At 53.3% G+C, this 11,326-nt stretch overlaps 1 protein-coding gene across 3 annotated transcripts in view; it reads right to left on the bottom strand.

Moving 5' to 3' along the window:
* Nucleotides 1-1,137: 1,137 nt before the first annotated feature.
* Nucleotides 1,138-11,326, bottom strand: part of KIF7 (kinesin family member 7) — a 10,998-nt gene continuing 809 nt past the window's right edge. The window contains exons 2-18 of one of the 3 annotated variants that reach the window (XM_015639214.3): nucleotides 9,840-10,040; nucleotides 9,178-9,589; nucleotides 8,095-8,626; nucleotides 7,650-7,787; nucleotides 7,280-7,504; nucleotides 6,668-6,870; nucleotides 6,272-6,378; nucleotides 5,823-5,978; nucleotides 5,343-5,545; nucleotides 5,030-5,227; nucleotides 4,695-4,820; nucleotides 4,038-4,214; nucleotides 3,504-3,719; nucleotides 3,101-3,307; nucleotides 2,452-2,650; nucleotides 2,211-2,360; nucleotides 1,138-2,008 (exon numbers count right to left, since the gene is read on the bottom strand). In XM_015639214.3, coding sequence (XP_015494700.1) covers nucleotides 1,623-2,008; nucleotides 2,211-2,360; nucleotides 2,452-2,650; nucleotides 3,101-3,307; nucleotides 3,504-3,719; nucleotides 4,038-4,214; nucleotides 4,695-4,820; nucleotides 5,030-5,227; nucleotides 5,343-5,545; nucleotides 5,823-5,978; nucleotides 6,272-6,378; nucleotides 6,668-6,870; nucleotides 7,280-7,504; nucleotides 7,650-7,787; nucleotides 8,095-8,626; nucleotides 9,178-9,589; nucleotides 9,840-10,040 — 3,836 coding nt within the window. In that variant the 3' untranslated portion in view covers nucleotides 1,138-1,622. The remainder of the gene's footprint in view (nucleotides 2,009-2,210; nucleotides 2,361-2,451; nucleotides 2,651-3,100; nucleotides 3,308-3,503; nucleotides 3,720-4,037; nucleotides 4,215-4,694; nucleotides 4,821-5,029; nucleotides 5,228-5,342; nucleotides 5,546-5,822; nucleotides 5,979-6,271; nucleotides 6,379-6,667; nucleotides 6,871-7,279; nucleotides 7,505-7,649; nucleotides 7,788-8,094; nucleotides 8,627-9,177; nucleotides 9,590-9,839; nucleotides 10,041-11,326) is intronic. The other 2 variants (XM_015639215.3, XM_015639217.3) reach the window with 2 other exon arrangements.

The raw sequence follows: 11,326 nt of genomic DNA, 5'->3' as shown, positions 1-11,326 counted from the left end.
TGCTTGAGACGTATCCTCCAAGGGGCTAAAATTGTGCATAATACTAGAAGGGCTGAATTTTTGCCCTTGGGATAGTGATCTGTTTGTGCATAGCAGGATCTCGGGGAACTCACCCTACTGTGTCTATTGACTGCACAGGAGGTGGAGAGCTATGAAGATGGTGTGAGGTCATCCTAAAACAAGGCATGGGAAAACAGGTTTGTTAGGTGGCTTTAAGGTTTTGAGGGACTAGATGGGATTGCGTGGAGCTTGTTTCCTGGACACACTGTTTGTTGCAGGAAAGCTGTTAATTTCCCACTGGGAAAATGGGTGGAATTCTGTGCTTAACAGTGATTGTTTTGTTTCTGGGAGAGCTGCACCTGCTTCAAGGATGTGGAGTGACATGAGCTTGGAGCTCCAAATCTACTTCCAAGTAGGATGGATTGTTATCTCCCCATTGAAGGTCTTTGTTTTCAACAGCAGGAAATAAAGTGTCTCAATCTTGCATAGCTCAGCCACATATGGGAACCTTCAGTAATATCCCCCCCTCACTCACACCATTACAGGCAAGGTCAAGGACGTAGGAGATCAGAAGGTGGTTCTTAAATCAGATGTTGGCTTTTAACTTGGTGTGTTACTCCTTAAGTAGTGGTTATTGGTAGCTGTTCTCATTCCAGGCTGAAGCAGTGGCTTGTTTCTTAGGGTCAACTGGTCAAGCAGCCCTTTGCCCCTGTCCCTTGCCCTTCTTAAAACAGATACCTGGGCTTTCATTTCTTCCTCTGCCAGAGATAAAACTTAGTCCCCCTTCCTGAGCTGTCAATGTTAAGCTGCAGGATTGTATTTAGTCTCTCATAAATCCAGACAGGAAGTTCTCTCAAGAATATGAAAACCCTGCTTAAAGCAGCTTAGAGGCTGCAAGAGAAAAGCAGAATCAGTTACTTTTATCATGGATGTTTCAGACAATTCTGCTGCTGGCTGGAGATGCTCTTCTTGTGGTAATTTAATATAGGAGACCTATTAGATGTGGTTGGGACTACTAAAACAAATCAGATATTTGAACACTAGGCCAACAGTGTGACAGCAGCTGACTTCTGATGCAGTGAGATTTAAATACAACTCCTTTCCTACATACCCAGAGTAAGTGGCCATTCTGACAAGTGACCATTTCATAAAACTCACTCTGCTTTATTAGAAAAGTTATAGTAGAAATGTAAAAAATCCAAAGTTACTACAAAAATCTATGTACAAATTCTGCAGGACTGCAGAGCCTCTCCCTCTGAGGCTGACAAGGCTGAGCAAACCCTTCAGCTGAGAATTCCACATTGTAAACAAGTTTTTAGTGTTAAAGAGGCCTGGAAGGAAAATGTCTCCTGCTTCACAGCATCTAAGCTGCTGAGGGAGCTGAGGAAAAGCATTCTGTCAGTGCTGCCTGGACTGCCAGTAACGTGGAGAACGTAGGCTGGTGTTGACACACCTTACACACAACTCCCTCAGGATAACAAGTCACATCTTTCTCTTCCTCAGGCCTCTGAAATGTAACAGGGTTGTAGCCAGGTTGGCTTATGGGGCAGGAGGGCTCTCAAACTCAGGTCAGCAATAGCTGCTTCTCCCTGCCCTGTGCCAGGTGGGTGTTAAGCCTGGCTCTAGACTGGGTTTTTCCTCACATCTATCATGGCTGGGTGATAAGGCACTGGGCTCATGCTGAGGCTGGCTCTGCGCAGCTCCCGGCGGGGTTTGGGAGGCGCAGCCAGGCTCCGTGCTGGGAGCAGCTCGTGGGGCTGCCCCGCTCTCAGCGAGTGCTCTGTGTCCCTCTGCCGAGGGTCGCCGGGGCTGTCGCTGGGCAGCGAGGAACGCCTCCATGTCGAGGGCAAGGGGGCGTGCACCAGATCCCTGCTCTCATCCCTGGCCCGAGGGATCTCTTCAGCGGCAGCTGGAGGCACGGGCTGCTCCCTGAGGCTGAATTCCTCACAGGTGCCGAGCTCAGGGGCAGCTCTGTCGCCAGCCCCATGAAGGCTTCTCTCCATCCCTGCTGGGAAAAATTGAAGGTACAGTGAGGTGAGCATCAGAATCTCTACTTTCCTCATCAAAACTGGTGCCTGCATAGCAGTTGCTGAAGGACCTATACATGCACTGCTCTGGACTGCTCCAAGCTCTCACTGCCAGGCATGGGAGCTGAACCTCCCTTTTAATTTGGCAGGGACAGCAAAGCCCTAGCCTGTGTTTCCTCTCACCTTTGGTCTGTCCAGGATGGAGGTTCATGTTACTCAGTCTCTGGTTCAGCTCTTGGTTTGCCCACATGTAACGGCTCAGCTCCTTTTCCAGCACTTGAATCCTCGCCTCATATTGCAGCTTGCTGCTGGCCAGCCCCTCGTCCATGTGCTCTACAACAAAAAACAAAGCTATTTCAGCCTGGGAGCCCTGGGAAAGACAAAAGCAGTAGCACTGCTGCCCATCAGGGGAGCTGGGGGTTACCACGGCTCTGCTGCAGCAGTAACTGCATGTTCTGCTCGTGCTCCTTCTGCTGCAGGGTGAGCTGGCGGTCCATCTCCAGGCGCTGGCGCTCCACGGCCGCCTCCAGCCAGTACACCAGCTGCTGCTGCTCCTCCAGCTGCATCTCCAGCTCTGAGAAGGCAATGTGCTGCCTGTGCTGATCCTCTCGTAGTGTCACCACCTGGCCAGGGCCCAAGAGCAAGGAACACTTCAGCTCCTTCATGCCAGGGAAGATTTCCTGCCCCATCAAGCCCCAGTCACAGCTTACAAAGGTTGGTAGTGCTGGGATGTTAGAGCTGCCTTGTGGAGAGAAGAGCAAGGCGTGCCTGCACTGATGTGCCAGAGCTACTGAGGGGATCCATGCATCCTATGACTACTTAAGCCTCTCTCCCAGCTGGGGGTCATGGTGCTGTGGCTTTGTGGCCTGACTTTACAGAGCAAAACTACAGTATCATGCAAGAAGAAAGCTTGAAACTGAGGAAAATGAGTTTGGTCCGATCATCATTTCCGTTAACAAGTGTGTTCAAGCTGTGTTATGTTTATTATGTGTTCTGGCTGGCTAATAACGCCATCACTAACAGCAATAAATAAAATACAGCTCCCACCAACACAGAGGGCAGTTGTCTCCCACCTTGTCAAAGTACTTGCAGAGCAGAGCTCGTGTCTCGGAGGAGGAGAGGTAGCTGAGCTTGGCCATGAGGTTCATCTCACACTGGGACAGCAGGCTGGCCGAGGCCCGCAGGACTCGCTGCCTGCACGTGATGGACTCGTTCTTGTACTCAATGGCTGCATCCAGAGCCTCGATTGCCTCATCCAGCTGGAACAAGATCCGTTCTTCCTGCCAGGGCAGAGCTGTAGTTACTAGGGAGCAAAGGGTTTGCTCTGTCTCACCCTGCTCTAACCTTCCTTGTCATGTCAATAGTGCTGGTGAGAAGCTGGAACATGCACAGTTTGGGATGCGGGAGAGCATCTGCCAACAAACAGTCCTCACTTGTCTCCTACAACCTCCTGCTCCCCAGCCCCAGCAGAGGTACCTCTGGGGACAGCAGCGTGCCCTGGCGCAGCTTGTTGTCGAGCTCCAGCCTCTGTTTGAGCAGCTGATCCTTCTCCTGGCGCAGGCTGTTGATCTCCTGGCGGATCTGCTGCTGGTCGTGGGCACTGCCGTGGCGCAGCTGCCCGTTCTTCTCACTCAGCTCCTTCTCCAGGTGCTCCAGGCGGCTGGACACACGCACTATGTCATCTGTCAGGGCCTGCAGCAGAGGATGCTCAAGGGGTCTGCTCTAAAGGCAAGTCAGGCCCTCAGCCCTGTTCTACTCCCTCTCTAGGTCAAATGACCCCCCCAGGCAGACATAAGTCAAGGGCTACCAAACCAACAAGCTCAGAGGCACAGCACAACCAGATTCTTTCATAGAATCTTTCATAGAGACAAGATTTCCTACCCACTTCCCAACACCACCTCATCCCGGCCTGCAGCCTTCTGCCAGACCCAGGATGGCACCCAGGTCTTCCAGGCTCCACCTCTGCTGGAGGAAATCAAGCCAAGGGTACGTGTCTCACTCTTGTCCTACCTGGCTGGAGCGCAGTCGTTTGCTCTCCAGGCCATTCTTCTCCTGCAGCAGGGCCTCCTTTTTGGCCACAATAGCTTCCCGCTTCCTCAGCTCATCTTCCAGCTCATCCAGGGCCCGGCGCTGCTCGAGAACTTTATCCATCTCCATGTCCAGCCACTTCTTCTGTTCCTCAATTTTCTGATGGAGGGAGAAGCAAAAGGTGTGTGTGTGTGCAGACAGCAGCAGCAATGCCCAGGACTGCTGGACTAAAGAGCAGCGGGGCTGAGATCCAAACAAGAGTCCCTATTCTATCTCTGCTAACCCCCACAGCCCAGACTTTTCTGGTTTTATCCTTCCAGCTCCTCCAAGAGGCAGAGCTAAACTAAATTCCCAGCTGACAAGTTCTGGGAGGGTGTCTCTCTCACCACCCTTCTGCTAACAGACAAAATTCCAAAGCTTCTTTACCGATGCTAGGATTTAGAAGAGATCCTACAACTTTTTTCTGGGGGTAAGACAAGATCTTACGTTCTCTGCTACTAGATGCAGATGACATTATGGACTGTCCTTCTCAAGAGTAGGATGGGCTCAGGTCCCTGTTTTCAGATCTTTCCCATCAGTCTGCAGACTGCCAAGCATCCCCTCTGAACAGGAAAGCGGAGGCAGGCTTGCTGTCTGTACCTGCTGCTGTTCCAGGCTGATCACAGAACCATTGCTGCCACTCCGCCGCTTCCTCTGGAAAGCTGCAATTTCCTCTGTTTTGATGCGCAGGATTTTCTGGTGCTGCTCATGCTTCAGCTCCAGTTCCTGTGTGTGAAAGAGCAGCCATGAGCACGGAGGGAGTGGGAGATATTTGCCCTATGGCCAGGGGCTGAGGGACAGGTTATGTTCTCCTCCAGCAATGTGGATACTCTCCATCTCCACGCTCTCCAAGACAATCACAGACCACATCAGAGCCCACCCACCGTCATCCTCACAAGCACCACAGTAGCACAGCTGCTCCTGCCCTCTCCTACCTTGACTCGGTGCTGTCCCTTGTTCACCTCTGTCTCCAGCCGCCGTTTCTGCTCGCTCTCCTCGCGCAGCCGCCGCTGCAGCTGTCCCTGCTGCCGCCGCATCAGCTGAATGTTCCTCTCCAGCTCCTGCACGCGCTTCTCGCTCTGTGCCGAGAGCGACACCAGCCTCTCCGTCGCCTGCTTCTTCCTGCACAGAACCTGCCAGAGGGTGAAAACCACCCTTGGCCTCGGCATCTCCCCATTGCCCTTTGCAGAGATGCCCCCAGCTCTGCCCCTGCTCAGCGCCGGGGTGGGCAGAGCCCTTCCCCCTCACCTGTGCCTTGCTCTGCGCGGCCGCCACGCGTGTGCGGTACTCCTGCAGCTTGCGCTTCTCCCCAGGGTCCCACGGCTCTCTGCCCTCCAGCTCCTGGAGCTGCTTCTGGCTGTCGCTCAGCTCTGCCCGCACCTGCTCTGCTTCCTGCTCCAGCTCACTGATCTTCTGGCTGTACTGCCTGTTCAGAGCCTGGGCGTCCTTGCCTGCAACACAGCCCCCTCTCACAGCCAGGATCCTGACCCTTCCTCCCTCTCCCCAAGTATTTTTGGCTACAGAGACTGAATGTTCCCTTTCCCTTAGTCACTCCAGGGAAGGGACAAGCCGGTGGGAAGGATTTCTGTCAGCTGGAGGGATGGAGAAACAAGGCTGCTTATAGGGGAGGAGACTGAGCACAAGCAAGACAGGGAGAGAGACTAAGCACCACAACTAGGAGGAGCTTTCATGGGAAATGGGTGCATATTCCTGCCAGTAGCTCTGCACCTGTCTTAATGAGCTCCGTGATCAGCTCCTCCTTCATGCGGATGTTGATCGCCAGCTCTCGAATCTTCTGCTGTGCTTGCACCAGCCTCCACTCAGAGTCCTTCCCTGGCAGGCACTCCCAGGAACCAAGCAGTGACTCCCGCTTCCCACAGACCTCTGGAACACAAATTCCTAGGTCAGGAAAGCCCCATCTGAGCAGATGGCTGACAGAAGAACTTGATCTGATCTTGGATCTGTAGCCAGACTCTGGCACAGCATTGCCCAGAGTCACCTGAAGCTTCCACCAAAACATACTTGCAAGACCCTAAGAGTTCAAGTTTCTCCCTAAAAAAACATCAGCTGGGCTCCACTTTTGTCCTCTGGGCACATCCAGGTGGGACATTAAGATCACCCAGTGAAGCACCACCACCCCATAGAAGATTATCCAACAACCTATGGTTGCTACTTGCCTTTTGACAGCTCCAGCTGCTCCTCCTGTATTGAGTGGGCATTGCCTCCATTTGGCTCCTCACTCAACTTGAAAATCTCTTTCTTGCACAAATTTTGGATCCCATTTCTAGAAGGAGAAGCAAATTAATCAGTTTGGTCTGGGCACTGCTAAAGCTGTTACCAGTAAAGACCCTCATGATCCACAGGCCTCAGAATGAGATGGAAACAACAGCTGAGATCAGGAATGACAGTAATGAGCTCCCCAGGGAGCAGTAAGGTGTCTCAGCAGCATCACTGACCCCACAGGCAGTATCTGCCCCTACATCAGACATGAGAGCTGAGCTGCAGCAGTGGGACAGCCAGGTCACTGCCAGGGCACCTCACAGGGACAGCTGGCTGGGACAGCCCCAACTCACCGGCGCTGGGACAGGGACCGTTTCCGTTCCCATTCCTCCATCTCCTCTCCTGAGGACAGGTCTGATGGCTTCTCTGAGTCCTGGCTGAGCTCCCTCCTCAGCACCACCTCTCTGAGCTCGGGATCGCCAGTCGGGCACTGTGCATGGTCTGGGTGCCAGCCCGCCGGCTCTTCCTTCTGCAAGGAGGAGTTGTTGCTGAGCTTCTGGGGCACAGGATTGGAAGGAGAGGAAACAAGCTGTGTGAGAGCCAGTGTTAGAAAAAGTGGCTCCCAGCTGAGCATCACTGCTACACATAAAGAAAAGCATCAAAATGGATTGAGTGTATTTTCAGGAGAACTGGTGTGTTGCCAGACCCAGCTGCCTGTGCTTCTGCTGCTCAAACACTGAACAAATCTGGGACTCACCCACAACATGAAAGCAAAAGCCTCAGTTTTGAATCTGGGCTGGTTTTGCTGGAGTTGTAAAACTCTGGATTTGAACACTGAGCACAGTCCTCTGGTCTACACTTCTGACAAGGATCACATTGAACAGCAGGGCAAAAGCTCTCCTACAGTGGAGAGCAGTCAAGTGAAGAGGCAGCAGTTCTTCAATGGCACAGCCTTATGCCCTCACCTTCTTGCAAAGAGCTCTTCCATTCTGCTCAGGAAGCAGCCCTGAGGGAACCCCACCAAGGCCATAGGATGGGGCAGCATCCAGTGGGGCTGTGTGAGGTCTCTGGCTGGCAGTCACCAGGTGAAGATTTTCCAGCAGTCCTGGCACACACAGGTTTGGCATTGCCATCTCCAAGCGCACGTGCAGCTCTGAGATCTTATCCTGCTGCTCCTGCAGCTTGTCACTCTAGGAAAAAATGAGAAAAATGTGGTTACACGCATGTTGTTCTGAGATCCACTGCAGAGGAACCTGAAAGCTGGGCAGAGCATCCCGGGACAGGAAGGAGAGGAGTGGGGCAGGTCCCTACAAAGACAGCAGAGCCCAGTAATACCTGCAGCTTATACTGTTCCATAGCATCCTCCAGGGCAGCCAAGAAATCACGGTTCTCCTCCTCCAGCCGTTCTACTTGCCTCTGCAGCTTGGCCACTTGCTCATCTTTGATGGACTCACACTTCTTCTCAGTGCTCACCTGCTCTCCAAAATAAAAGAGAGGCAGTATCAGCATCCACCCTTGTCCTTCTCTTCCCATGCTGGACTCTGCAAGGACACAACAGCTCTGCAGACCCAGATTCTTCTTGTGCAATAAATCTGTCAACTGCAGCTGAATCTAATTTCTCCCTGCCTGCTGGGAGGACCATGTCCTTCTGCCTCTCTAGGGCCTCCTGGACAGATTATGTCTCCTCCCCTCCCTCTCCTGACCCTTCCATCATGCTGTGCTGGGGTTGCTGTGGCCATGAGACGAACCCAACCTCAGAGCTGTAACACCCCACTATTACCTGGGCTTTTGCCAGCTTTGAACCTTGTGCCTCCGGTCCCTGCTCTTCCATGGAGGCGCTCTCAATGCCACTGTCCAGCCCGGCTGAGGTCAGCTCGCTCCTCTCGCTCTCCACGGCGCACAGCCACTCCTTAACGCGCAGGATCTGCTCCACGCTCAGGCTGCCGTCCTCCTGGAGCTCCGTGAGCAGCCGGTACGCGGCGTCGGTGCAGGTGCGGTAATGGGCACACTCGGCCAGCAGCCGGGCCGTGGCGTCCGGCGCCTGGCACTTGGCGCTGGCCGAGCGGTGGATGGTGCGGGTCTCGGAGCGCTGCCGCTGCTCCAGCGCCTTCTGCAGGTTCTTTATCTGCAGGTGCAGCTCCTCGATGTGCTCCGTCTCCTTGCGGCAGTTCACCACCGCCTTGTTCTGGATGTTCTGAGCCCGGCTGGCGTAGTTCAGCGTGTTGAGGCTCTCGTCGAAGTCAGAGGATGATGGGCTGACACAGGCTATCATCACGGTCTGGGCATTCCCCCCAAGAGAGTCTTTCAGGATCCTAAGGAAGAGCACAGGGATTAGAACAGCGGGAATACAAAATAACACAGGAAACAGAACGTTTTCAACCCTTTTCATAGGTTAAGCCCAAGGAAATTGATGTCCCTGCTCTGTAGTTGGTTTGGCACTAGTGAGGTGAATGGAGTCATTAACCAGAGGATTAACAGCTTGTGCCACAGCAAAACTCCATCCAAATAACTCCTGAGGTTGGGAGCTCCCTGACTCCGGGATCACTGCTAGGTATGTGCTGCCAGGGATCCTTCTGGAGGTTGCAAAGGCCACCAGCTCAAGCTAAGAACTAACTGTGGTCCATTAAACAAGTCCACTGGGAGTACTTTTTTATTCCCTGCTGGGCAGGAAGGACAGGATAACCCACAGCAACCCCCCATCTCAGCTTCAGCAGCACGACTCTTGCAAGCCTCATTGTCTCCAGCACTGCAATGAGCTAGGCCTGCATTTCTATCTGGGCCTCACTGCTCCTGAAAACCCACAGAGAGGGCAGACCTGCAAACTGAGCCCGTGAGACGTGGGGGTTCCTGGTCCCAGGGGTACCTGGTGATTTTGGAGTCTCTGTATGGGATGTGAGTGGTCTTTCTCCGAGGATCTCCCAAGGCACTGATGACATTTCCCAAGGCCAGGAGGCCACAGTTGATCTGGATACTCTCCTTCAGCCTCTCCCCTGTGTTTCCCGTCTTCACAATTCGCTCTGAGCCCGCCAGGTCCACAAAATGAAACTTGGACACCAGGACCTGTCCGGCGGCGGGCACGGCAGGGGGGCGGTGGTGCAGGGGCAGCCGGCCAGCCCCACGCCGCTGCTCCATGGTCACTGTGAAGATGGTGTGCGAGCGGCTCGACTGCCTGTTGATGTGGGTGGCTCCCGTGTGCTTGGCTGTGTTTCCCATCTCCAGCAGGCTCAGCACCTCGTCCAGCCCTTCCACTTCTGACTCCTTCACACCGCAGAGCACTGCAAAGCAAAGGCAGCTGTGGCTGGGAGGGACGGGCTGCCTGAGGATGCAGCTCCTCTGCACAGCCTGGTGCTCTCTCCCTGCCTGTACTGGGCCTTGCCCAGACCAGCTTTCAAAATTAAGCACAGCAAACTGCTGCAGGAGACAAACTGATGGAGGGGGAAGAGCTGGCTCTGCCTTCATGGATAGATAAGCCAGCTCTGGCCTACAGCATGGGGAGAAAAGGAGCCCATGCACGGCCACACATACCAACGTTCCCCTTGTCATCCTCCCGGATCTGGATGTCTTTGCTGGCTGTATCCACCTGCAGCAAGTCCCGAAACTCCTCCTTGTACACTTCCAGGTAGGACACTCGGACCGTGTAGTCGATCAGGTCATTCTCATCGATGAGCCTGAAGGTCTCAGCCATGGCTCGTGGGATGATGCCCTGCTCATCTTCATTGATGGAAGCTGGCAAAGAGAGGCACATGCTCATGGGGAGCAGGGCACATCCAGGAAGCCCATGCTGGCTGGGGACAGAGCTGAGGTCAGAAGCCTGCCTGCAACACATGTCAGCTGGAAAGGAGCAGCCTCACAACTCTCCCAGCTGGGGAGCTCAGCCCTCACAGCCTGCGTTAAACATCCCACAAGACCTCTGGGCAAATCCTATCCCACTGCTGTGCTGGATTCCAGCAAAGCTGCTTGTTTCCAGTCCTTCCTCAAGAAGGAAAAAGCACCTTCAGCATTTTAGTGAGTATCAAATACCATGCCTGCAGTTACTGTGTGCTATCCTTTGAAGCCAGCATGACTCCACAACTTTTCCCAGCTCAGAGAAGCTTTTCTCTTTCTTCAGTGCTTCCAGCTTGCTTGTACCTGGCCACAGCACTCCACTGTCTGAATTTAAAATGTTTTTCCTTTTGTCTTCAACAGCCATGTAAAATGGCAATTCCAAAATTTGGTGCAATGATAGCCTGAACTGGGAGACTGAAAACAGGCATAGATTAAAATTTAGTGTTTACAAATGATGCAATTAACTGAAGATGACTGAAATGTTTACAGTACATCATCTGTAAGAAATCACAATGCCATTAAACTAGAATGAAAAAAATTGTCTCTTTTCTCATTTCCTTCATACAAAAAAAAACTAATAGGATAAACACTTGCAAGCCTCCCTCTCCTTCAGGTTTATTTCAGGATTATCAACACCACCTCCAGAGCTGGTGGAAGACTAGATCCTGTCACTTGTCCTGCAGTGGAAGAGGATCTGTGATCTCAAAGTTGTCCATGGGGGGTGGCTACAGCAACACAGGCAGGGGGAAAGGAAAGGCTGCTGGGGGGCAGGATGGCAAGGGGAGGTTGGCTTGAGCTGGAGGAGCTGGCAGGGTGGAAGGGTTGTTTGGGAGCAAAACTGGAAATGATGGAGATGATGATACAGTTTGAGTTTGAGTAGAGAGTGTAAAGGTGCTGAAATTGGTGTGGACTGCAGCTCCAGTGAGTTGGTGGGTTGGGAGAGATGGCTGGGACAGTGGTGTAGGTGGTTTGGCTGGGGATGGAAAGAGATGTAGGAGGAAGGAGGTGGTGATGTGGGGCTGGTGGGGAGAGCAGGGGGGTGGTGGGGATGCTGTCAGAGCAGGGATGTTGGCAGGACAGGGGCATTGGCAGGACAGGGATGCTCGTGGGACAGGGATGCTGGTGGAGCAGGGATGTTGGTGGGACAGGGATGCTGGTGGAGCAGGGATGCTGGTGGAGCAGGGATG

Source organism: Parus major, chromosome 10, assembly GCF_001522545.3.
Source record: "Parus major isolate Abel chromosome 10, Parus_major1.1, whole genome shotgun sequence".
NCBI lineage: Eukaryota > Metazoa > Chordata > Aves > Passeriformes > Paridae > Parus > Parus major.
This window is presented reverse-complemented; position numbering and strand designations above follow the sequence as displayed.